General features: G+C 44.9%; 4 protein-coding genes and 1 long non-coding RNA gene across 6 annotated transcripts in view; 2 read left to right on the plus strand and 3 right to left on the minus strand.

Annotated features, from left to right (window-relative positions):
* The window catches only part of LOC127308313 (uncharacterized), a 258,300-nt gene that overhangs the window by 103,504 nt on the left and 128,471 nt on the right, over nt 1–26,325 (minus strand). The gene's annotated exons all lie outside the window — the stretch shown is intronic.
* LOC127308306 (uncharacterized) lies at nt 2,367–7,120 on the plus strand. The gene is made up of 12 exons (XM_051339084.2): nt 2,367–2,739; nt 2,829–2,958; nt 3,422–3,508; nt 3,629–3,745; nt 3,840–4,034; nt 4,156–4,359; nt 4,439–4,926; nt 5,426–5,525; nt 5,777–5,836; nt 5,924–6,016; nt 6,096–6,215; nt 6,381–7,120. Exons 1-12 carry the CDS (start codon nt 2,660–2,662, stop codon nt 6,729–6,731), a joined length of 2,025 nt encoding a protein of 674 aa, XP_051195044.1. The 5' UTR covers nt 2,367–2,659; the 3' UTR covers nt 6,732–7,120.
* Nucleotides 7,251–16,525, minus strand: LOC127308305 (DNA (cytosine-5)-methyltransferase DRM2). Of its 2 annotated transcripts, none has more exons than XM_051339083.2 (9): nt 16,077–16,525; nt 14,063–14,179; nt 13,856–13,961; nt 13,727–13,773; nt 13,496–13,648; nt 12,808–12,907; nt 12,667–12,722; nt 7,713–8,925; nt 7,251–7,528 (listed from the first exon to the last, which is right to left on the minus strand). In XM_051339083.2, exons 1-8 carry the CDS (start codon nt 16,473–16,475, stop codon nt 7,723–7,725), a joined length of 2,181 nt encoding a protein of 726 aa, XP_051195043.1. In that variant the 5' UTR covers nt 16,476–16,525; the 3' UTR covers nt 7,251–7,528; nt 7,713–7,722. The 2 variants fall into 2 exon arrangements, with proteins under 2 accessions (XP_051195043.1, XP_051195042.1); XM_051339082.2 differs by having other exon boundaries at nt 7,251–7,563; nt 16,077–16,522.
* LOC127308307 (uncharacterized) lies at nt 16,533–21,546 on the plus strand. The gene is made up of 2 exons (XR_007856418.2): nt 16,533–16,635; nt 21,099–21,546. It is a non-coding gene; the product is annotated as an uncharacterized lncRNA (long non-coding RNA).
* LOC127308304 (tyrosine-sulfated glycopeptide receptor 1) lies at nt 17,328–20,690 on the minus strand. Its single transcript, XM_051339080.1, has one exon. It carries the CDS (start codon nt 20,660–20,662, stop codon nt 17,507–17,509), a length of 3,156 nt encoding a protein of 1,051 aa, XP_051195040.1. The 5' UTR covers nt 20,663–20,690; the 3' UTR covers nt 17,328–17,506.

A 26,325-nucleotide genomic window follows, 5' to 3' on the forward strand; every position in this document is an offset into this window, starting at 1 on the left:
GTCATACCCGAGAAAGGATAGAGTTATACTGAAGGATGTGCACGAAGGAATGTGCGGCCACTGAAGGATGACATCGATATTGCAAACTCGAAATTCCGTGACATATTCAAGGTCTTATTGTATTATTTTATTTTAACTTAATATCGCATAGGACGCATAGGACTAACTACGATTTGATGCGGGCGCATCTTGAACCATCTCTGGAGGAATTACTATGGTTTGCTAGTTGCTACCACATCCAATCGCACTTTGTCAATCTTAAAATTACGTGTTGAAGCTGATAGGTTTTTTTTTGAACACGGCACTTTATTGATTATGATAAACCATTACAAATAGTCTGCCGGATGCAATCCGGAATCGAGTTTCTAGAAATGAAAGATACAAACTGCTCCGCAGAGCGAGCTAGAGTATGTGCCGCGACATTACACTGACGACCGGCATGGATAAAAGACACAATGGAAAACTCCGAAGAGAGCGCCTTGATATCTTGAACAACCACATCGACTTGACTTTGATCAACCGTAGAGTCATTGATCCGAAGCACTAGGGAGAGGCAATCCGATGCCACAGTAACTTTGTCGAAACCTTCCTCGCAAGCCAGGGTTAAAGCACGGCGCATAGCCAGTGCTTCAGCAATCTCCGGCGATGTGACCTCCTCCAAGAGCTCGCTACAGGACAGCAAGCATTCTCCATGGTGGCTCCGGATCACAACGCCAATACCCATCTTGCGTGAAGGAGAGAAGAGAGCCGCATCAGTAAAAATTTGAACCACTCCTGCCGGCGGCGGAGACCAACGTGGGGTATAGGTCTCACGCCTAGTGGAAGGCGATGGCTTGAAGAACTGCGTCTCGAGCATCTCGACATAAGCAATACATTGCTCGGCCAGGCTGTTGGGATGTCTGCATGGTTCACCATTCCTCAGCCCATTCCGATAAGTCCAAAGGTGCAAGGTACCAACAGCGAAAACCATTCGCTGAAACTCCGTCGCCTTCGACAGAAAATCAAAGAGCCACGTTTTGGGGTTGGCAAAAGACTGGCGATCAAGGTTGATACTGAACTTCGCCTTAATCCCCTTCCACACCTCCTTAACAAACTGGCAATTCAACAGACAGTGCTCCACTGTCTCCTCCCTACCGCAGGTCCCATAGAGTCCATTAGCAGGGATATGTCGACGCACCAGTTGGGACCCTGTCGGCAAGCAATCATGGGCAAAACGCCACAGGTTGATTTTCATTTTTCCTGGCGCCTTAATCGCCCAGAGCCTATTCCAATGGGCACTGTCATCTTCCAAGGTAGAAGGACCACCTCTCCCTCCCTTGCTCTGAGCCACAAAGAAGCTCTCCGTCCTTGCTAGCTGGTACGCTGAACGAACAGAGTAATCACCATACTTTGTAAGAGGTCAGGACAAGAAATCATTCCTGCCCCTTCTGCTGATCGGAATTTGCAACACCGCATTGGCTACCTCATCATCAAAGATTGTACGAACCGTGTCCACACACCACGACCGGTGATCATCTGACAACAGAAAGGAAACCGTCGTATCATCAGGAACCGGAGCACGGAACTGCAACATTTCAGGTCTCATATTCGGAATCCAGTGGGCAGATTTGAGCTTTATAGTTTGACCATCACCCACACTCCATCGGACACCGCGTTTTACAAGTTTCATGCCATGACAAATGCTCCTCCAAGTGAAGGACGCCGATCTAGGCTGCGGTGCTTCCCAGAGGTCACACTTGGGAAAATACCGCCCCTTCAAAACCTTTGCACAAAGAGAGTTTGGTTCTGTCAGTAACCTCCATGCCTGACGCCCCAGCATGGCCTGATTAAAGAGGGCGAGATCACGAAACCCCATGCCTCCTAGAGCTTTCGGAGTACACAACCATTTCCAGCTGCGCCAATGCATTTTCTTCTTTCCATCCTCAAAACCCCACCAGTGAAGCTGATAGGTTTGTGCATATATGCATTATAAATCATTATTACCGTGGCATCCGATATCCCTGTCGGTACAATCCAAGATCATCAATCAGCATAACAAGCAAAATGAAAAGAGACACCACAAACATGCCATTGTTCGTAGCATCCCATGCATTGTCGAAAGAGCAGAAACAACGATCAGATCGAGATAATGTGGCTCGCAACATTGGTGCTCACCTCACCCCCTTATTCAAAAGGTCCATGCACCATTGCACGCAACAAGCATACAAGTACGTATAGAGGATGACCATGAAGATCGAGTTCATCGGAGAATTAGTACTTAGCACATGGCACCATGATTATCAGAGGTTGACCGTTGCAAAGCTGCGAGCCGCACGCCCGCAGGTCATCATAGTCTCCATTCGTCACACCGGCGCCCCCAGTCGTCACCTTCACTCACCTTTCCTTCTTCCCCACCGTACTGCGCTCCCACTCGCCGCCCACTCCTCTCAAAGAAAGTCCACGCTTCCGGCTTCCCTCCCTCGCTTGCCGCGCTCCCGCACCGCACGCCATAAAGCCAGCCCTTGTCGCGCCTGCCCCCTCCACCTCCCCTCGCCGACGCAATGCAGCGCCGCCGCCGCGCCACGGAGCTCCAGCTCCAGCTCCAATCCGCGAGCTAGGACCGCCGGTTCCGTTCTTTGAGGAGCCAGCCACCGCGCCGTGCGCCGTGGTGCCCCGCCCCATGCCGTGCGCGAGGGCCGAGGACGCGCTCCCTTCCGCCGCCGCCGCCTCCCCCTCCGCCGACATGGTCTCCGCCTCAGTGTGCGTGTCGATTGGTTCATCGAGCCGCCTACGGAGAGCCGTTTCTGTCCCCCGCTCTTCCTGAACCCCCCCTTTCTGTCCCGTTTCAGGGGCGGCCTGATCCAGAAGGTGGTCGGCGGCCGCAGGTCGACGGACTCCGCGCGGACGCTGCAGCGCGCGCCGCACGTGCTGCCACTGCCCGAGGACGAAGCGCCAGCACCGGCGGCCAGCTGCTCCGGGGTGAGCTAACTCCGCCCCCCCCCTACTACTGTACCTAGTACTGTCTCAGCGCCTAATCACGGCCTACAGAAATCACATTATTTCGGTTTGTCCGGGGAAAAAGGCTAAATTCTTGGTAGACAAAAGCGAAACCTCAGCACCTAATCGCTGTCCTCTTGCGGTGGTGCCGTAGCGACCAGGGCGGTCCATGGTCCATGGGGGCTTCATTCAACTGCCCCGTACCCCATCGTTTGTCTCCACTTCCAATTAATTACCTGACTCAGGCTGTATCTGTCTAGTCAACCGCCAATCTTGTTGCTTAGTAAGTTAGTAGTGCTTCCTCGATTGCCTTATCTCCTTCTAGATTGGATTAGTTGGTAACGCCATTGTCTTGAGTGAATTGTTGCTTAGTGCTTCATCGATACCTTTTATCTCTTCTCTAGATTGGGTTAGTTAATATTACTGTCTTTGTTCTTTGCTGTAGGATGATGGTAAGGGCAGTCGCAGTGGGAGGAGAGAGGAGAGCCGCAAGGGCAGGATGCGGAGCTACCGGTCCGAGCTCGAGCAGGAAGTGAGTGATCGCTCGCTCTTCTCTTCTCTTCTCCTGGGGTGTTCCGTTTTTCGACGGCACGACTCCGGTGCTTGGACGCGCTGGTCTGTTCTCATCCTGTAAGAAATAATAATCGTGCAGGTCAAGAAGCTGCAGAGGCAGCTCGAAGAAGAGATCGAGTTGCACGTGGCGCTGGCAGACGCCGTTACGCAGAACGCGGTGCCTGCGTTGAAGTCGTCTTCGAAGATCCCACATGAGGTGCAGGAGCTGCAAGTTTCATTGTTTTATGCGTTGCCATTTCCCAGCCAGCCCATCCATTCACTGATCTCGTTTTAACTCTTCAATTATGCAGACACATGAGCTACTCATCAACATTGCCTCCCTGGAGAGTGCCGTCTCGAACCTCGAGAAGGAGTTAAATGATCTGTATTACCAGCTTTGTCACGAAAGGAATGAAAGGCTGCTTGCCGAAAATAATCCAGGATGCTTGGCACCTGCATGCCCAGATGACCGGTCGTTGTCGACTTGCACGTGTACATGGGAAGAAGTAGGTTTTATCTGACAAAATTGTCTCAAGGACGGTGCATTTTATCTGATACAGGAGATTTTTTTTTTTTTACTTGAGATGCACGGGATTCTAACAGTATCTTGTTTGTATTTCTCATCAGCACATATCATCATTAAGGGATTTGAAGTATGGAGGATCCGAGTCAATGAGATCAATGCAAGAAGATTTGTTCACTGAACTTGACTATGAGCAGGGCCTTGGAGAAGAGTCTGAAGATGGACAAATGGTTTCTCTAAATAGGCTGCTAGAGAAACACCGGGACATCTCCTTAAATGGACTGCTGGAAAAGCACCGGGATGAAGAGGTCCTTTTCATGCCTCTTTGTGTTTTCTCATACCTATCAGTACAGTAATAGTATCCAGGATTAATTTATGTTTCTGCAGATGCAAGAATTGTGCTCGGTGGAAAAGCATGGCAAAGAAGACGAGAAGGTCGATGCTTTATCATTTGAACAGTCCATTCAAAAGATAACTAGCATGAAAGGAGGGAATCTTTGGAACTGTCCAAACCAGCTCTCAGAGGAGATGGTGCGCTGCATGAGAAACATTTTCCTCCGTTTATCGGAATCCGCCAAGAGGCCAGCAAAGACATCTTCTGATTGTTCATCCTCATCAGCAGAGCGGCTATCTGGTTCTACATTGGCATCCTTCTCAGATTCATCCATATTACCCTCCATGCTACGGAGTTCTTCAGTTGACTCAAATCACAATGAAGGGATGATGAATCAAGCCAGAAACTTGGATCCGTATAAGGTTAATGGAAAGGAAACCCGAAGAGATATTGGAAATTACAGTTCAGCAGCTGAAGTATCTTGGATGTCGGTTGGAAAGGAGCAACTTGAATATGCATCTGAAGCTCTAAAGAAGTTCAGGTTTGCTGCTTCAACCTCGGCTAAATTTACCTATCCTGATGTAGTTATGTTGCATACTTACAAATATCAGTACTAATATATGAAGCCATGGATGTTAGCTCATATATATGAAACTGCTAGCATAAGATGTACGTTGCGATCTACTGTTTATGCCCTAGATAAATTTACAGATAATTGACTGAGGGATGAATAGGATACTCCATGTTATCTAAAGGTTGCAGGAAACAAACCAAGGCTGATTGTTACGATTTTCGGCACCACAAGAATTCCCTGTCGGCATGCGATTTGCTTATATCTGAATGTGTTAGCAAACATATTTTTGCATCTCCATTTCTTTGATTTATCCTTAGTACACCTTAGAAATAAAATAATTTCAACATCTCACACGAATTTTTTGCAACAGTTTCCTAGTTGGTGTTATTTCTGGAGCATGTTTAAGTTCTTACTGTTTACACTAAATGTATTTGCTAAAGCATGTAGTCTTATGAATGCTTTGCAGATTTCTTGTGGAGCAGCTATCAAAGGTTAACCCTAATTGTCTGAACTCTGATGAGCGGCTAGCCTTTTGGATTAACTTATATAATGCCTTGATAATGCATGTAAGTAACAGTTGTTATTTGAGTCTTGAAAAAGGCTGGTTTTGTGGACATGAACTGCAATTTTTTTCTCAATATTTCCCTGATTTTATATATCTACTTCAGTATTCCCATATTTCATTAGGAAATAGGACCATCCTGTTCTTTTATTTCCATTCGACATCTTTCTTCATGAAAAGCTTTAACTTTCTTTAACTCTATATCACTTGCAAGTTGAACCTTGTGCGCTAACAATTCTCTGTGGTGTCTACCAGTCATACCTAGCATATGGAGTTCCCCGGAATGACATCAAGCTTTTTTCTCTAATGCAAAAGGTTTGTCCAGTATCTACTCTCAGCTGAAAGAAATGCATGCCATCTTTCTTCAGTGAGGCTGTCGGTTAAAACGTGTTAGTGATGCAGGCCTGTTACACAGTTGGTGGGCAGTCGTTCAGTGCAGCTGAAATAGAGTTTGTGATTCTAAAAATGAAGACTCCAGTGCACCGTCCCCAGCTTGTATAACTCTTTTCTTGATCCACTTCTTCGCCCTTAGTTTGATTACACACCTCTTATTGTTGTCCCACCCTTTTTACAGTCTTTGATGTTGGCTCTTCATAAGTTCAAAGTTTCGGAGGGGCACAAGAAATATTCAATCGATGAAGCCGAGCCCCTTCTTCTGTTTGGACTCAGTTGTGGAATGTTCTCTTCGCCGGCTGTAAGTACATGTGATTGCCATAATTTTCTGGAAACGTGTGTACACTGTCCAGAAAGATATGGCACCTGAATATTTTTTGCTAAATCTGTTGGTACCACCCTCCTTTAAACATCTATTTTTTCTTAACCGGTTAATAAACATAAAGTATACTCTGCTGTCATGCAGGTAAGAATTTTTACGGCGGAAAATGTGAGGAATGAGCTGCTGGAATCATTGAGAGACTACATCCAAGCGTCTGTCGGTATAAGTGACCGAGGGAAACTACTAATCCCAAAGTTACTGCAGAGCTATGCCAAGGGGGCTGTCGAAGACTCTCTGTTCACGGACTGGATCTGCCACCATCTCTTGCCTGACCAGGTTGCAGCCATCCGGGACTCCTCTTCCTCACAGAGGAAGCAGCGGCTCCTTGGGGCACGCAGTTTTACTGTCGTCGCGTTTGACTCGAAGTTCCGGTATCTCTTCTTGCCTGACAGCAGCAGCAGCTCCCACAAGCCACAGCCCAAACCGGCTTCCTAAGCTAATCATACCGGCTTAGTATATCTGGCCCACATTGGGCTAGCTAGTTGTATATTATATGATGTAAATTTTGGGGAGAAAAAGTATACGACACGACAAAGCTCAGAAGCCGCTGCAGAGAGGATATTTCGTTTGCAAAACTGGATTATCATCTTGGAAGAACGCTGTGCTTGATCTCATTGTGTTCCAGTACTGGCTTTCATACTGGAGATAATCTTGTAGTCTTCGTTTTCTCATTTTTTTTCTTTTGTAAAGTTATTTTGTGTTGGTCAATTGATTTGTAAGTTGGCACTAATAAATTGGATGGTGAGAGAGTTCTTTTTTGTCCACTGAAATGTGGGTATAGCTGGAATGAAACCGTATATTGGATGATTTTTGCAATTCTCACTGATACTGAATGCGTTCAGTAGTATGCTGAATCCAATTTACAGTGTCAGTAACTTGTAAACTGGATGGGTTTGATCTTTTGGACATAGCCACATCTCCAAAACATTTCTTTAACCACTAATTTATAGTACGTAGATAAAAGGGGCGTTCTCCCCTGGCTTCATTGAAACCAAAAGCGAAAACATCGTTTGGAAACATCTGTGGCACAGAGAGTATGTGGACTAGGTAGCAAAATGAAAGGAAGCAACAACATGCTCCAGTCACATGAATGATCATACATAACCAGGTTGCAGGCTTCTGGTGGTCTGTTGGCGAGCTCCAGGCCCACATACTGCCTTCCCTAATTGCCAGGGGAACTCTTCATTGGTGTTCCCTAATTGACAGCCTTCTTGGATGCCGCCACAAATTCCCTGGGGTTTTCATCATGATCCGGATCATCAATGCTCTACAGATAAAAAAAATACAGAGTACACGTTTACGAAAGTATGAGGAGCAAAAGTATGAGAATGCAAACTGAGTTCACTGGAACACGGCAGCTAGAGTTATCAAATAGGACGCAGCAGTAACACAATGTATGTACATTGCGGAGATTACCTTGAGAGAATTAGTAGCTCGCGGCACCTTCCTCACACATAGTAGCCATTACAGACTTGACGACACGCAGAATCCTGCGGTACTGGAAGAACAGACAACTCTCCTTGCCCTGTAAACCATTGCGATGGTGCCGGTTGCTACCAGCAAGGTTGTTGCATGGGCTGCCCCCTATCACCAAGTCAAAACCACCCAATCTTCTAGTATGACATTCGATCAGATCATTGCTCAAACTTTGCACATCGTCATACTCAATCAGTGTGCCCTGCTGGTCAGTCTGATCCCACCATCCTCTGAATATCCTTCTGTTCACTTCAGATTTTTCGACAGAAACTACTGCTTTCAAGCGTATCCCGAGCCTGTGGAGAGCTACCTCTGCTCCTCCAATGCCGGTGAACAAGGAAAGCACAGTCATGCCATTAGGAAACATCCTTTTGAGCACTGACAAGTGATAGGTTACAGTATCCACTTGGAAAGAATTTCCAAGAGACTTGTACCTATCGGTCTTGCTGACTCCTCTTGTGTGGTTGATTGGGAAACCAAGTAGTTGCTCTATCTCAACAGGTTCCAAAGGAGCAGCTATGTTCTTTCCGGTCCACACCAGATTCCATTTCCTACACTCGTTTAAGACCTGTGTCTGAACACTTGCAGGTGGTGGGCTGGTTGAGCTTGCAAGAGTATGTTGAATCCACTCGGTCACCGTTGCAGGTGCCTTAACAGTTTGCAAGCAATTGAGTTTCCTTCTATCATCCCATTTAGGCCACCACTTCTTATAATGAGGGAAGGTCTCAAGTATAGTCTGTGGCGGGAGGGGGAGACGTATCCTATTCTCAATGGGGAGATTATGAACGTAACCCCTTTTTCTAGCAGTTGCGCAAATATTTTGTGAATCCACAAATTCTGGTTTGATTCCGTGCAAATTTTCTGAGATAGTGCTCCATGTGTCTTTAGGAGCCTTTGCCACGTTCTCATAGTAGAAAAACGGGCGTCCTTTTGCTTCCTCAGGAAGACTTCTGTTAAGTGGCGGTAGCCTATGCCTATCATTAGGCAGACTAAACCCGGTCATGGGATTGGGAAGGCGCATAGAGTTGTCCTGGCTACCATCCAAGCGGCGGCGGGGTTGGTTACCTTGCACTCGACCTCCGTATAGCTTCCTCTTGTTCTTGCTCTCCATGATTTTTTCTTCTTTTCTCCCTCCAAAGGACCTGTTAGTGGCCTGCAAAAATTATATATTAAAAGAGTACATGACGGGCAACCAGAAAAAAAACAGATAGAAAGACTACAAAATCCCACAAAAAGGAAAAGCAATATGGGCCTATCATAACCATCAGATTTTCGTAAATGCAGTCAATCTCTAGCCCCTGTTAGATTTGTTCTTTTATAGTTACATCATCTTCAATAGATCCATGTCTTACTCTGTATTTGTTTGCAAGGCAACGCCACAGTACATGTAGCAAAGGTGCATCCTCTGTTGTCTTTGGGGGTTAGGATCCTGGATTGGAACATACTACCTGATTACTCATTACATCTACAAGGACAAGATGGTTCACTGTTGGTTATTCATAGTATCTTCAAATTTCCAGGTATAGGAGTCAAAATGCAAGGAGGAGCTTTCTGGAAAATAATTCTACCTGATTACTGAGGTACTTGGTTATAATATTTGATGAATAGACTGTACAGATTTGTTTTAGCTGTCGAATAGATTTGAGTGGTCTGCAAGATTTTGTAGCTAGCACCAAAGTGTTTGTGGTCTCTGCCATTTTTCTAAATAGCATTCTAACAAGGAGTGACGACATGTTTATACCTACATATTACTCCGACATGTTTATACCTACATATTACTCCCTGTACTTCATGTTAGCATCCTTACATTTAATCTGCTAAAAACTACTCCCTCCGTTCCATAATTCTTGTCATGGTTTTAGTTCAAATTTGAACTAAAACTACAACAAGAATTATGGAATATAGGGAGTACTCTATAAGTAAAATCCATGCTATGTAAGATTACATGGTAATTTTGTTGGATAGCAAAAGGCTCGAGTTTGATGATATGCTCATAATTTAAGCTATTGTCACCTGAATGAACATTTAAGTGATGCTAGTTTGCAGGTCAAATTAAACATTATATCATGGATTCTTTTGTGTAGCATGCATGGCATTTTCTTAGCAGGTCACATATTCAAATTTTAAAACCAAGGCCCTTCTAGGTCTGCATATATTGAGCTAAACTACTCACCAACATAGGAAGTCCAGTTTTCTTTTTCTTATATTTCTAAAGTCTGGTATATCACACTATAAGGAAACCCATATTTGCATCAGAAACTAGAATGCACATGATTCAACATTCTGCGCTTTATACACACTCAAACAGAACGCTCACTCATACCTCTTTTTACATTCCGTGCCAATTTTCTGTCCTTTAATATTCCTCAAGTTATGTTTTACATTCCATACCTCTTATTTGTGCTCCTTTTGCTCTATTGTTGAAGCACATGGAATTGGTGATTCAAAAGTATTTACAAGCATGTTATTGCTAGGTATTGGAGGCTATTTGTGAAAGGAATCTTGGATGACACTTCAGATTTATGTGCAGACAACAAATTTTTAGGTCTCATGTTAATGTCATCCGACATCTAGTATTTAGTCACGGAGAGGAGACCTGAACTTTTTAGGTTAATCTAATATTGCCCAAGAAGCTACTAGCCAACACCAGATAATCAGCCAGGCCTATTCAACTGACCTTATTGTATTTTGTTTTCTCTGTTATTATCGTTATCTCTAACTAATTGGCACTCGCAATTTACAATGTCTTCACATTGGCAAAATTGAAAATGCAGGCATATTGCAGAGGGTGTAAAACAGTATGAATACATGTTTCATGTGAACTTTCAGATAGCGGCTATTTTAACAATACATGCTCAGATCTTGGAGGTGTTTTATACAATCTCAAAAGGTATGTGACATGAATATTTTTATTGGATCTTTAATGTTCGACATCAGGAATTACAACATGCTTTTGGCTGGAACGTGCGCACGTGGCCCCATCGACTATTATGCAATCCTCAGATGACAAGGTCGTTGTGAGACACCATGCTTTCCTTATACTGTGTGACAACCATGAATGGTTGGGACAAGTGATCTATATCGTTGTGCATGACATAGCAATACAACAACATAATTTGGGGTTGGTCAAAGCAGCATCAAATCTCTATAGTTCCAATAGTTCTCTAAGACATAATGATTCAAGTAGATAATAATTGCTAAACCTAACACTATACTCTGACCCTAGGCTGCGACACTAGGGTTTTGAAGTCTCTTAACTTTTCCGTACATCTTGCATCTGATTTTTTTTGAGAAAACTGATAGTGAATTGTGCATTATGTGGCATTGTAACATGTAAACTCCTTCTAGACATTACTCAATCATATTACTATGCATTTGCGTTTTTAACTCCTAAAACCTCGAACTATGATATTTTTTATCTGCTATACAGTCATCTATACACAGATCATGACAATCATCTTCTGGGATTGGCCATGGCAACCGCACAATTAGCAAGGCCGTTGTTAGATTCAGAACCTTTCTCTCTGAAGGTAAGCGTATGCACGTTATGGTGAATTTAGGTACAATAATATATACTCCGTAGAATATTTTAATTATGTATCATGAGACAAGGAGATTTACTCCGTTTAGTTTATAGATCATATATAAGTAGTTGTTGGTCTCAGGAAACAAATTAACCGGTTATCCTAAAGCAGTTGTTGGTCTCAGGAAACTAACCTGTTATTCTAAAGTAGACGTATGGCTTCAAACTGTACAGTCTATTGCAAGTTAGAATTTTAGTGATTTTTTTTTAGATATTTTAGCTATTATATTCCCTTTTATCTTAGCATCGTTGTAATGTAGCTGCAATCAAAATTGGTATATATACAAGTATATACTTCAAATCCTTTAGTATGCTGACCACGAAAAATCATACTAGGAATTCTACAAGTAAATAAAGCTCAATGCACATCATTATATACACTCAACAAACATATTAGAAGATAAGTGATAGAAAAATACTGGGAATGAAAAGTACTTCTAAGTTCTAACTAATCAATTAGAAGAGTGTTCCAACCTACTCGGTGATGTATAATCCATATGCCACTTTTTCTTTTTCAACAAATATGACATAAAAGAAATCTCTACAGATCCCAACAAGTGACCGATTCTTGCTTAAATTTGAATATGTAATGCTCAATTACTTCAACAATTATTGATTCTTTAGTGCTAATTGGACCAATATGTGATAGTGACTCGAGATGATGACGAAGCCATCGTGGGAGCGGGAATATTTTCGAATAGGTGATTGCTCCTACATTTCTACACACAGTAATAACTAATTTTTGGGCAATTTTAAAAATAAATTCAACTTATCTTCTGTTCTAGGGGTTGAAGAGAGACCAATATCAGGAGAACTCAAGGAATGAATGAAAGAGGAAATACAAAAAATAACTGTGAATACTTGGTTATCTATTATTCAGTTCTAAGTATCAATATACCAAGTGAGACAATTCTCTACACAAACATACATATGTACAACTTGATTACATTTAAAATTATGTCTTTATTAATTTCTTTGTCATATGATGAACTATTTATACTTTGTGGGGATAGAAGTGGCCATATATAGTAGAGAAGTAACATTAGTTGTTACAGAGCATTTAAGTATGAAATGTGAAGTGCTTCGACTTTACTCTCATTCAAGATAGTATAATGCTAATATTATTTGCACAAATATATAATATTAGCATTATACTATTTCGAATGAGAGTGAAGTCAACACAATCTCAAATTGTTAGACTACAAAACTGCAATAAATTTACGGTGCTAGTTATACATAACACATGTGTTTGCCTCAAATTAAAAGAGCGAAATAATTTTAATATTCACCAAGAGTCAAAAGAAAATCTACCTCATGTTGCAATGCATGTATTGAATCGATCAGTACATCCATAGAGGCGTCGACACCTAAAAGATGTAAAAAAATAGCATAAAGTCTCTTTTCATCAAAGCATGATCATATCAACAAATTGAAGAGAGAGAGAGAGATTACCGCATATGTTAATAGCCCTATCCACTTCATCTCCGGGAAAGCCCATTTCCTGTAGGGACTTGATCTTCTCATCCTTATCAACCATCTCTTGCAAGAAGTCCTGCAAAAAGGCACAACAAAAATGTTTAATGTTCAAATGCATAAGAAATGAAGATAAAATAAGTGTACATAGACAGAACTTTTTTTTTTAATCATCAAGATCAAAGATCAGGTCAGGACAATAATATACTCATTTGATTACTCTTAGGGGGTATTTGTTTGATATTAGTCAACCTCATTTTTTTAGATATTATACTATTACATGATAAAAGGATGAAAGAATCGTCGGATGAAAGGAACTATGTGTGAGTGGATGCTTGTATTTTCGTCACGAGGAATAGTGATACCAAGTAGAGAATAGCTTCAGTTGCTGGGCATGACATTCATGGACTGGTGACACCTAGTAAGCATAACCTAACCAGATTTAACTTCTGAGTCAATGAGAAGGCAAAAAAAAACACTTTACTCATGCCACAAAGCAAGCATATGCACCCCGCAGAAATTTAGATTGCTTCGTGTCAGCTATCATGTTGTTTGTTTTACTTATACCAAGTAATACTTAAACAAATAAACAGGGCAATACATGAATATCATCATACATATAACCAAACAAAACTTAATTACAAGCTGAAGATACGGAACAATGTACCTCATTACCAGAACCATCAGAGTTGGGTTCCCTTCCACCAGCATCCTCGTCGCTTTCCCAGTCAAAATCAAAGTCGTCATCACTGCCCTCTTCAACACTCAAGGGGGCGCAACCAGAAGTCGAGAAATTACTCACGCAGTCATCACCTGGGAGCTACATTTCACATGACCGCCACCATGCAACATGAGAATCATTGGATAAACTTAGTAACAGAACCACATGGACAGTTACCTGATAGGTGAGAAGGTGATTGAGCAATTCATCTGCATCACTGTGCCCTGAAAGCATAAGAATCTGTTAAAGCAGAAGATGCAAACACAAACAGGGAAAATGAAATGAAATCGAATACTTTAGTCTTACCAACTTGTTCGATTCCTTTCAAGACATGCTCCTCTAGGAAACCCATTCCCACATATTCCTTGACTAAATCAAATGATGCTTTCCTCTTGACGCACTCATTGGCATCCTTCATACAGGCACATGACACAGCATCATAATCATAATAATAGCAAGATGAAACTCATATGCTAAATGACACGCTTTTATATCATATACCACTCGTCGTACCAGTGTGGATGGCCCAGGAGCATCAAAGTTCCTCAAGGCCGCAACCGATGAGGGCTCAGCCTCGCCATCAGTGTCCCACTCAAACGCATCACTATCATCGCTATCGCTAATGCAGATCTGCGACATGATTTAAGCATGATTCGACTGATAACAGTATAGAAAAGAAAAGTGACTTATACAAAATAAAAGTTCTACCACTCCATATTCTACCCGTGATCTTCTCACGATCCTCATGTCAAATAGACGTCTTTGTACATTTTTGTATTATAGGTATACTTTTAAGAACACATTGTGATGTTATGTTTAGCTTCATTACAGAAATCTGGTAATACCTTTGATTTTCGAAATCTTGTTCCTTGTTGTAAAAAATAAAACGACTGCAGAGTTCTGCCTACTATAAACGCCTTGTATGTGTGTAATTTAGAGAGTAGATTGTCCATACAAGAGAACCAACACAAATAGTTATATAATAATGACAGGAATAACACATCGACTGTTGGGGAAGATACTTTCAGTGGCTCCTTGCATTGTCACTTCAGTCGAAAGATACACTACTATGATGCACATTTTCTCACATCTTCAGTGCTATGTGCTATGAGCTGTTGCTGTTTCTGTGAGCAGTAATTTTAGCCCACACCTTCATATTTGCAGGGGGTAGGGTTTGCTTGGCTTTCTATGAAAAGGTCAATTCGGATCTCAAACTGCTCTTACTGAAAGCCATGTTATTATCTATAATTAAACAGTACTTGTAGGTTAAGCCAGACAAAATCGATTCCAAGGTGTCCAACATCGTTCAAAATTCAACTTAACATGGAGTACAATGAGGGGACTAATGCGCCGTACCTACGGATGGAGCGCTGGATATGCGATATCTGCATCACTAATCTACAAAGTTGCGAACTAAGAGCTTCCTCAATCGTATCATATGCGCTGCATGTATAGTCCATTTTCTATATATAGGAGTTTATCCCATGCTGGTAAATTTGCAGTGTAGCTTATTCTGATTTTGATTGCAATTTATCTCAAACATTTAGTACTTGTATGCACCCTTATCGATGGTAAAGGTGACGACTTCCTTGTGAAGAAGTGTGCTAAGGATCAAAACAATAACTAAATTCTTATACAGGGAGTATGAGCTTTTTTCAGTTCAGAACTAAATTTACCTGGGTAGGATTTAGGTGTGAGACCTTTTACATCCCTAGATCCTAACTATGCATCTACATGTCATCTATGATCCATTGCATTGTTACTAGAGGTATCATGGTAACAGATATATTTCATTGCTGCCTCCGGGCACATCTTATAAGGCAAGGGCTGGATAAATCCATTTGGGCAATGGTTTGTGTTTCAGGCCCTGGATACACTAACTGTTTGTTCATTCGGGGCTTAGCTATGCAATATTGTGGCTTCGAAAAGCAAACAGTAAAAACGATGCCAATAAAGGATATTAGCATAGTTTGGAAATGCTCTTTGTGAATGCCAACAAAAGACAGTACAGTATATTCAGAAATACTGTTTGTAAACTTCCTTAAGAAATAGCATGAGATCCAATTAGACCAAGGCCGACTAGTTTTCATTACGAAAAATCTATTTTTGAGCATGTTTTGAGATACCTCAGACTCACTGGTTGAATTTTCACTTAGCAACATGGTTGGTTCCCAGTTAATTATAACATGTAGACATGATTGCAAAATACGTTCCAATCTATTTATCTCCCCATTCATGGAAAAACGACTTGGCTTCAACATCTCCGAGAGTTCTATGTGTGCTTCACTGGTCTGGTCTCACTGCTCATTTGGTGCGATCATGGGCCAAATCTATCTACAGAGGAAATAGCCAACACAGGGAACGGGCGATTCCTATGAACAGAAACGGAACGCCGCCCCCTCTCGTCCAGAAAAAAAAAGGAATCAATTTGGAAAGCACGGATTTTTTTGTACTTGTCTCTCAGAGGAAGCGGAAATAAATTGCGATTACGTACGGACTGAATGCAGGGCGGAGATGTGAGGCTTACCACCATCTTCTGTTCGCGCGCGGGCGCTCTCCGCGTCGTTCTCGGCGCAGCCGTGAGGAGGCGGCGGCGGCGGAGGAGGAGGAGGAGAGAGGAACGGCGGCGACGGCGCGGGAATGCAGGGTCCTTATCCTCCGCCTTGAGACGAGAAGGGCTCGCTGCGACGGTTCCGGCGGCAGGGGAGGAGAGGAGAGGAGGGAGAGCGCTCGCTTCCGATGGCGGGCGACGGTGGCGTCGCCGGGACGAAGCCTCCGGCTGGGGTTTTTGCTGGTTTCTTCCGGAGAGCTCTTGCTCGGGTGCGTGTAGCAACTGCTCCAAGCAATGCTCAGCAAGTGACGCACTCACGCTCCTCTGCTCTCGTGGGCCTCCAATGTCTCGCACGGCCCACGGCCCACGGCCCATGGCCCACCGACGCGTGCTGACATGTGGGACTGACGTGTCATCGTCGTGCGCTTCTTCATTTTCCCCTTCTGCTCTCACTCCCCCCGCCTCTGGAACACTCGCACCGACGGCGAACGGCGGCGCCGCGCCGTCACCTCGCGGCCGCGACCGATACTGCCAGGTGATCACCGCGCCTGACCTCTCTGTCGTTATTCTTACTCCGCGAATCATAGGTACATTTTGGTTCGCTCGTTTCCCGGCGTGGTCGCGGGAGTTGTTCCGGCCTTCCGCAGCCGCTGCGCGAGTGGTTTTATCCGGTGATAGTGCCGCATATAGTGAGCGAACCACCGTAGGTTTGGATTGCTGGAGGATTCGTTGCCTGGAGCCAGACTCTCGCGGCGGCATTCAGAATTCAGAAATAATTAGATCACTGGTCTCAGTATGGGAAATGTGTGTGGTGGGGTTGCGCAGGCCAGGGCCTGCTGTGGTTTAGCATAAATCTCAATCTGACTTGCAACTTCAAGCAGAAGAGGTCGCCGCAGAGAGACCTGTTAGTCGATTGCTGTTTTCTAACTATTCTCTCTGCAATTGTTTTTTTCATTTCATTCTGAGATGATGTTTTAAGAAGCTTTTGCTTGCTCACTTCACTATTTGGATCATCCAATCATTGTACTTTGCTTCTTGTTATGATGACTCTATTTTTGCTCAGCCTGTGCTGAGTGGGCACCTCTGTTTGTGCCCGTACAGTTGTCTCCTAGCAGCAAGGGCTGAAATAGTTTCAGTTTGCTGCTGATCTTTTAATGCGTAATTTAGAAGGAGAAGGCTGGATACCAATGAATCAGCCGACTGCTCATAATTATTACTCATGAGTCATATCATGCATAATTTGTGTTTCGAAAAATAGAAAGGAAAAACAGAGATGAATTACAAGAGTTCCGCAGCAGCGGCATGTCACAATCTGTACAGAAGAACTAATGAGGCCAGTGAGAACCGAACTAGTAGCTCTTTGCAAAAAAACTATACATCTACTCTATGTACTGCAGTATAACTTGCTAATTACATTGTGTGCTGACTGAATTTTGCTTCTGAAGGTTAGCATCTACACCATTCAGGAAAGATACTACCTCCTGTATAGTTGGCCTCATGCCAGGATTACGGTCGACACACCGGCAAGCAGCTTCAAGCACCTCCAGCATCTGCTCTTCATATCCCGTGCCTCGAAGTGTTGGATCCAGGACTTCAATCTGCTTCCCTTTGGATCTCATCTCCTGTACCCACTGGACAAGCTCTTTTGACTTGGGACACATCTGAACAGGCCGCCTCCCCGTTAGCAGCTCAAGCAGAACCACTCCAAAACTGTACATGTCACCTCTCAGTGTAGCCACCCATCCTTGCCCGTACTCAGGTGGGATGTAACCGAGAGTACCAACTAACTCAGTCGAGACATGAGTATTGTTAGGAAAGATCAATCTAGATAGCCCAAAGTCTGCAACGTAAGCTTTGAATTCTTTGTCTAGTAAGATGTTGCTGGACTTAATGTCACGGTGAACAATGTGAGGCTTGCATACATCATGGATGTAGGATATACCCTGACTTGCTCCTTGGGCAATCTTCAGCCGCATCGGCCAATCGAGAAATGAGCTGGCATCACAGTCCCTGTTGTGAAGCCAGTCGTCCAGGCTGCCATTCTCCATGTAGGAGTATATCAGGAGTCTCGAATGTCCCTGTATGCAGTAACCCCAGAATGGTACAAGATTGTCATGCTGTGCCACGGAAAGTGCATCAACCTCTGCACTGAACTCCCTTTCCATCAGACACATTTCACTATTGAGCTTTTTTATGGCAACCTTTGAGCCATCAGATAGCTCAGCCTTGTAAACTAGGCCATAACCTCCAGAGCCAATGATATGATCCTCGTCAAAGTTCTTTGTAGCCTTCAGGAGATCAGTCAGTTTGAGTTTGTTTTCTTCTCCCTTACCTTGTGGAACCATCACCAAGGAGTATTCTGAGTTGAAGTCTGAAGATTTGTCTTCTATGTCATCATTGTTGCTGCTCCTTTTTTGGTTCATGAAACTTGTGCCCCTGAACAAGACAAGGAGACGAGCTAACAAGAATAGGATGGCCACCCCTCCAAAAAATACACCAAATGCAAGTGCAAAGACACCCTTCTTTTTCCGTCGTTTCTGGGTTATCAGAGGTGTTTTAGCTGAACCACAATAGTTTACAAGCATAGGACCACACAGTTTTGGGTTGCCATCAAAGCTAGAACTAGGAAATGTGCTAAGCTGGCCTACAGTTGGAATAGGTCCTTCTAGGTCATTATTAGAAATGTTGAATTTGGAAAGAAAGTGCAAGTTGTTCAGTGCAGCTGGAATTGCACCACTGAGATGATTGCCGGACAAGTCAAGCACCTGCAGGTTCGTGAGGTTGCTAATCGGTTCCGGGATCTCTCCAGATAATCTGTTGGAGCTCAAGTTGAGAGAAATGAGTGCTTTCAACTGACCAATCTTCTCAGGTATCTGACCAGTGAAGCTATTGTTTCCTAGATTCAGTACTTTAGGAAAAGCACTGGGCATGAGGTATTGGATAAACGGACTCTTAAAATAAACAGGCAGCTCAAAGACCTTTGGTGCAGTCTTATCTGATTCTAGCATTTGCATCTCCATTAAGGCGGTCGGAATTTCCCCTCTAAGGCTGTTGTTTGATACATCCACATAAAAGAGGAAGTTTAGGCTGCTGATCCAGTCAGGTATTGTTCCAGTTAGTTGATTGTTGTGTAAAAATATCATCCCCAAATTTGTGAGCTTTGATAACCAATGGGGTATTTCTCCAGACAATGAACAATCATTCATTGCAAAGACCTGAAGGTTCTCAAACCCACCAATGTCGTCGTCCTCTGGCATGGTCTCATGCAGAAAGTTGAACCCAAGAAGAAGGGTGGTGAGGTTCCTGCAACCCCTAAGGATCTGAAGTGTTCTTGTAGTATTCGTAAGAGAGTTTTTAACAAGTGATAGGAATGAGAGGGACTCCAGATTGCCTATTTTTTCAGACAATCGACCATGGAACTGATTGTAAGATAGCCGTAGTGCAGTCAGCTTGCTGCAGGAGTATATGCTTTCTGGAATACTGCCAGTGAAGTTATTGTACACAAGATCTAAATTCTTTAGATTGGGCAGGCTTGAGAAGTTGACCTTGGTAAGTTCTCCACTGAAGTTATTGCTCTTAAGGTCAATTATCACGAGATTTGTGCAGTTGCTCAGAGCGGATGGCAGCTCCCCTGACATCTTATTGCTGTCCAAATGGAGCTCCTCCAATCTCTTCAGCTCACCTATAGAATCTGGAATGTTGCCACTGAGTTCATTCTTCCCAATATCAAGGATGACCAGATTTGTGAGCTTGATGATGCCATTGATCACTCCTTCTAACCGGTTGCTAGGTAATGAGAGGTGCTCTAGCCAAGTAACCTTGAAGAGTTCATCTGGAAGTGTCCCACTGAGGTTGTTGTAGCCGGCGCTGAGAAATTTCAGCACGGAGCAATTACTTATCCCCAGTGGGATGTTTCCACTGAATTCATTAAAACTGAGTTCAAGCACAGCAAAAGATGGTGCACTAACACAAGGTTTAGTTGGTATCTGCCCAGTAAAACTGTTGGTGCTGGCATTGAGCACGACCAGGCTCTTCATCACCTCCCATGTCGTAGTTGGAAACCTTCCTGTAAATAAGTTGCTCGAGATGTTCAGTACCTGCAGAGGCCGGGCAGGGGTTGAAGATGGCAGCTCACTCAGGCCTCCTGTCAGGCGGTTGAAGCTGACGTCAAGGACAATGATGCTGCTTGATGACACCAATTCCGATGGCAGGCCACCGGACAGCGAGTTGCGCGACAGGTTGAGGCGCAACAGGCCGGTGAGGTTTCCAAGGAACGGAGAGATGTACCCCTCGAGACCTCGAGAAGCCAGCGAAAGATCGGTGACCGTCCTACTGGGACCGCTGCAGGTGATCCCTTCCCACGTGCAGCAGTCCGTGTTGCTCCGCCACAACGCCTTGAGGCCGCCGTCCCGCGAGAGACCCGCAAGGAGCTGGAGAAGGGAGCTCTTCTCCTGCTCCGTGCAAGAGCTGGCTGGACATGCCAAGGAGATCAGCAGCACGAGTGCCAAGCCGAGAAAAGGTATGGGTGATCCGCTCCTGTTTGAGCAATGCTGTGGCTGCATGGCTTCCACAGAAAGCTAGAAAGGGAACCTATGGGGGGCTGGTGAACAGAGAGAAGGAGAAGAAGGGAACAGACAGCTCATGCCTCCGTTTTGTTTGATCCTATCTGGTCATACTCAGGAAAATAAAAGAAATGGTTCAAGGATTGGCTGCTACTGCCTATGGGTCACAACGTTTTCTATGTTCACACGATGACATTTTCACCGGGGCCGCCCGCCTGCTATCGTGTTATTGGTAAGTTGACTTCGTATGCATGGATTGGTGTGTATCCTTACTAGTTGTTAGCAGTCATCCGTGCTATGACAGCATGCATTTGATTAGCTTGACCCGACATCACTTATCTTACCTGCTTTACCATGCCTTATGCTGTTGTTATTTAGTGACAGATACCGAAGAATAAACTCACTTATTGATGCACCCCTTATTTTTCATGAGCAGGAAAAGACGTGTTTAAGATCGAGCCATGTAGGATATGTGATCAACGAGGCAGCAGCATCCCGAGGGACTGCGTAATTCAATGCTGTCATCGATGTCGCGGTCAACTCGTGCACATGATTTGGGAGAAGAAGCAAGTGGAGGCCCATTATGTGAACATGATTTTTTGGAGAAGAAGAGCAAGTGGAAGGCAACATGTGAACATGATTTCGGAGAAGAGCAAGTGGGAGGGCAAGACGACAGGAACAGATTAATGGAGGGGTTGCCTCTCTATTTCATAGAGAAGAGGCTCAAAAGCCCTTTTTTGGAACTTCGGATCCCCTACAGGCTAGCTACAGGACTGCCATGAGCTGCATTCCTTTGCATTTCTAGATTAAGATATATATGAAGTAAGCATGTTTGTAGTTTAAAACGGACAATTATTGTTGATATGATAAGTGAGTGGTCGGTACCATTGTCTGTTGCAATATCCTGTGCAATGAGCTGGCGCTCAAAATTGCACGGACTAAAGGATTTACAGACAACGCATAATAGTCGCAATTGTTTACTTTGCAAATAGCCTATCGGATCTGAGCGATGTGATTATTCTGGCAAGTTGTTATTGGGCAGGCTAGTTAAATGTCAACTTAACTGGCTCCACGTTGCTTGCTCTTGTCCGAGGGTGGCTTGTGAAATGACGAACAGGGCCTCCTGTGAGCTATCAGTCAAAGAAAAAAAAAAGGAGAGCAGGGTTTCCTTTCTTTTAAACAGGGTAAGGGCATCTCCACCGGCGCCCCCCAAATAGTCGTCGGTAGGGTCGCCGGCACTGCTGTATGGGGGGTGAATGGATCGTAGCGAACAAGAGGGGGGGGGGGGGGGTTGAATGGTTGCTACGTCAAGTTTTAGTCTTTTTCAATTTTAGTGCAACAGAAGATAAAGGTGATTGCTTTAGTGATGTTGGTGATCCTACAATGATCCTAGAACAAGTGCAACAAGCAAAGGAATAACACAAGATAGTAAGAGTAAGGAGCGGGACAACCGGAGGGCGCGGAGACGAGGCGAGGTTTGTTTCCCGCAGTTCCTCCCACAAAAGGGAGTACGTCTGCGTTGAGGAGGTGCTAGCCTCACACAAGAGGCTAGACGGCCACACCACGAAGGAAGGCCTCACCTTCTTCCTCGAGAGAGCTCCACGAAGGTGCTCCCCCTTCTCCACTAAGGCACCGGTCGAGGCGGTGATTCCTTCACAAGGTTGGGGTGAGCTCCACACCACAAGGAGGCTTCCAACAATCCATGGAGCTAGTACAACACCAAGCTAGCCTCCATGGATGCACTTCCTCCAATGTCCCACAATAGGAACCCTAACACCAAGATCCACTAAGGAATAGCAAGTATTGGTGAAATCTCTCTTGGTAGAACCATAGATCGAGGTCTCCTCCACCACTCCTCAAAATTTGAGCAAGATTGGTTGGATGGTTGGGGAGATCCTCAAGGATTAAGCTCAGCAACAATGGAGGAGAGAGAGGAGATCAAAACGAGTTGCGGAAGAAGGAGCCCTTATATAGGCTCCTCCAAATCCAACCGTTATGTCCAGTTTTTGCCTAAGCGGTACTACCGCCTTTGGGAAGCGGTACTACCGCTCTGAGTTCGAATTCCCCAGATCTGGTCCATGTGGACGCAGAGCGGTACTACCGCTAGAGGTACCGCTCGAGGTACCGCAATGGGGTCCAAACCTTACTGGATCCAAAGCGGTACCGGAGCGGTACCAGAGCGGTACTGCCGTAACTAGTTACGGTACCTGGGCGGTACCATGGGCGGTACTACCGCCCGTGAGCGGTACTACCGCTCAAGGTACCGCAGAGGTACCGTAACTCGTACTGGGGGACAATTCCAGCGCAGAACTCAGAGCGGTACCGTGGGGCGGTACCTATAGGGGTAGCGGTACTACCGCTACAGGTACCGGTAGTACCGGCCTGGCTAAAACTGGTTTTCTTCCCTTTTTCTCTCCAGCCATGTCACCTCGCGAAACACACACAAAACCAGAAAACCTATAGCTACCTATAACTACGCTTCAGTCCTCCGATCTTGATGTGTCCAGCGAGATCACCGTGCACTTGCAAATCTAGCAATGATACTCAAGGCACACAGTGAGATAACTCAAGTGTTGTCATCAAACACACAAAACACGGGGTTTAGACTTTGCTCTTTCAATCTGTTATCGCCAGAATCTGACCGCATTGGAGTTGGGCCGAGATGAAGATGGGCTTGGAAGATTTACATCTAAGAGGAGTTTCTGAATCGGCCTTGGGGCTAGAATTTGGGCCAGCGTACCCGTGTATCTGTAAATATAGTAGATTACGTGTCGGTTAGTTAGAATTTGGCTCGTGCACGGTTGGGATTATTCCTACGTCAGAAAGTCTACGAACTATAAATATGTATCTAGGGTTATTGAGAAAGGAGGACAATCATGTTCACAACAAACACAAACCAGGCGCATCGCCACCCCTTATTTCGAGGGTTTCTTCCGGGTAAGCATCATGCTGCCTAGATCGCATCTTGCGATCTAGGCAGTACACGTTTATTCGATTACCTTGTGTTACTCGTGAAGCGTTGTTGATGGCGAGTAGCACTATTTATCATAGATGTTTTGGGGCTTGCATTGATGCTTTTCTTATGTATATTTGCCTAGCAATGCCGTCCCTCGATATCTAGCTGTCCTTACACCTGAACAGGTGTAAGGGCAGCACCTTGCTTATTCGTTACTTAGTAGATCCAATCCGTTATAGTTGCTCCTTGTTTCAAGGATTAGTTTAATATCTGCATGATTAGGCCTTATGCTAGGGTTGGATGATCCGGTAGTGCGTGAGGTGTTGTTTTACCGTTCCTATAAGGGATGTTCCGGGAATTGACTTAACGTTGGTTTTTAGGCCTCTTTTAGGGATAGTTTCCATCATCTTTTGTATCTGCTAGGCCCAACTACGCGTAGGATGTTCCGATCATGCGGTGAAAACCCTAAACTGTCGTAGATTGGTTTAGCTTTGTTTTGATCAAGCAGGAGCCCCATGTCATCGTAAATCCAACGTGAACCATGGGGCGATCGGCTCTTTGAGCCGATCCACAGAGCAACCTAAGAGCCGATCGGGCTCGTATTTAATGTTTACGTGTCTACCATGCAGGAGACTAGACGAAGCAATCCAACACCTTCTTGATCAGGTATAGGTCAGGTGGCACGCCCTTGCAACTGCCAGGACGTGTGGTGGGACTTTGCGGGACGACGCGAGGCGCCAGGGCCCACTAAGCGGTCGTGGGAGTCTCCCGGCTCTTCGTGTTGCTTAACCACTGCTCGCCGGTGAGTTTTGGCAGGCAACACATTCTGGCACGCCCGGTGGGACACTTTCTACAACAACCACGTCAACATCGGCAGCCAAGATGTCGGACGAACCGATCAAGTACGAGGATCTACCTGCAGAGCATAAGAAGAAATACGATGAGCTGAAGGCCATCTTTGAAGCCGATCTCATCGGCTCTTTTGAGAAGACCCGTTCGCACGGCATCAGGTTCAAAGGATTCACACCAGAAGGCGCGTTCGAGGGATTAGATCTGTCTCTTCCTTCGGAGGAGCGTACCAGAGCCCTGCGCCAAGAAATTAACTATGCTGTGGCTCATTCTCTACATCGGCATTCTGAGAGCCTGGTGAATACGCTTGAGCGAGTTGCGCTTCGTGTGGTGCAAGAAATCATGAAACATCAGTATTCTCCGTCAGGACCTGCTTTAGGGACTTATCAGGGAGAGATACCATTCCACACCAGGCCACCACTGCCATTTGCAATGGCAGCTCCACAGCAACAAGGTTCACCGGCATACGTTGTCTATAAGGTTGGAGGTGATCCTGGCGACTACCAATTCTTGTATGAGCCGCCCAAGGAGATCCCACATGGATACATGTGCACATACGTGCCGGACTGCAACAACTGGACGCGCGCGATCCAAACTTCGGCAGGAGGAATTGCCGGAGCAGGAGCGATTGTTACGACAGGAGGAAGTTCTGGAGCAGATGCTGAGAAACAAGCGTGGCTAACTAAATATGCCACTACAACGAGTCCGGACAGCTCAACCGCTACAGCTCCTACTGTGGATCAGATCAGCGCAATCTTGAGAGATCAGTTCGGTATCCTGCCGAAGAAGAAAACAATCGGCTATTCCAAGCCGTATCCCAATGAATATGACCTGATCCCGCTGCCACCTAAGTATCGGCTCCCTGACTTCACAAAATTCAGTGGATCAGAAGGATCTAGCTCCATCGAGCACGTGAGCCGATACTTGGCACAGTTGGGCATGGTTTCAGCATCAGAACCGCTACGTGTGAGGTTCTTTGCCCAGTCTCTCACGGGTCCAGCCTTTGGGTGGTACACCTTGCTACCCCCAAATTCAGTTCGGACATGGAAGCAGCTGGAGGAGCAGTTTCACATACAATATCATTCAGAAGCTACCGAAGCGGGCATTGCCGATCTGACGCAGGTTCGGCAAAGGCGAGGAGAGACGGTGTCTGAATACATTCAACGTTTCAGAACTGTCAAGAACCGATGTTATTCGGTTCATTTATCTGAGAAAGAAGCAGTCGAGCTGGCCGTGGCAGGCCTCGCAGCGCCACTCAAGGATCTGACGTTCCAAATGGAGTACAATTCATTGGCGCACATGGTCCAGAGACTAACTTCGTATGAACAGCGTCACCCAGAATTGTACCAAGACAAGTTCAAGCGCACGATAGGCCTGGTCGACGCTGAGGAAGATGAAGACCCTGCGGAAGATCAGGAAGTCGCTGTGGCTAAATGGACTCGAACGGCAGTTCCCGTGTCCTGCAAATGGGTGAAACAACCAGGGCCCCCAAAAGGGTTTGACTTCGATTTAAGCAAAACTGAGCAGATTTTTGATTTGCTGCTGAAGGAAAAACAGCTGAAGTTACCCGAAGGCCACAAAATCCTACGTCACAAGAAATGAACGGTAGGCCATACTGCAAATGGCATCACACGTTCACCCATGCCACCAACGACTGCAAAGTGTTGCGCACACAGATTCAAATGGCGATAGAGTCAGGCCGATTAATCTTCGGACAATTTGCCATGAAAGTAGACACACATCCGTTTCCTGGCGTCAACACGGTGGATCTCAGTCACTCCCTAAGACGCGAGCCAGGTTTCTCTTTTGATATCAACATGGCAGGGCTTGGTAACCACCATGGCAAAGATAAAGCAGA

The sequence above is a fragment of the Lolium perenne genome, chromosome 6 (genome assembly GCF_019359855.2).
Source record: "Lolium perenne isolate Kyuss_39 chromosome 6, Kyuss_2.0, whole genome shotgun sequence".
In the NCBI taxonomy this organism is placed as follows: domain Eukaryota; kingdom Viridiplantae; phylum Streptophyta; class Magnoliopsida; order Poales; family Poaceae; genus Lolium; species Lolium perenne.

Excerpts from the sequence above, each read along its gene's own strand:
- LOC127308306 (XM_051339084.2), top strand. The coding sequence starts at position 2,660 with ATGCCGTGCGCGAGGGCCGAGGACGCGCTCCCTTCCGCCGCCGCCGCC. Across the intron at positions 2,740-2,828 it reads GACATGGTCTCCGCCTCAGT|GGGCGGCCTGATCCAGAAGG; the intron begins GTGCGTGTCGAT and ends GTCCCGTTTCAG. Across the intron at positions 4,927-5,425 it reads GAAGCTCTAAAGAAGTTCAG|ATTTCTTGTGGAGCAGCTAT; the intron begins GTTTGCTGCTTC and ends AATGCTTTGCAG.
- LOC127308304 (XM_051339080.1), bottom strand. The coding sequence starts at position 20,662 with ATGCAGCCACAGCATTGCTCAAACAGGAGCGGATCACCCATACCTTTT.
- LOC127308305 (XM_051339083.2), bottom strand. The coding sequence starts at position 16,475 with ATGGGCCGTGGGCCGTGGGCCGTGCGAGACATTGGAGGCCCACGAGAG. Across the intron at positions 14,180-16,076 it reads CGCGCGAACAGAAGATGGTG|ATCTGCATTAGCGATAGCGA; the intron begins GTAAGCCTCACA and ends ATCATGTCGCAG. Across the intron at positions 12,908-13,495 it reads CTGATGGTTCTGGTAATGAG|GACTTCTTGCAAGAGATGGT; the intron begins GTACATTGTTCC and ends GCCTTTTTGCAG.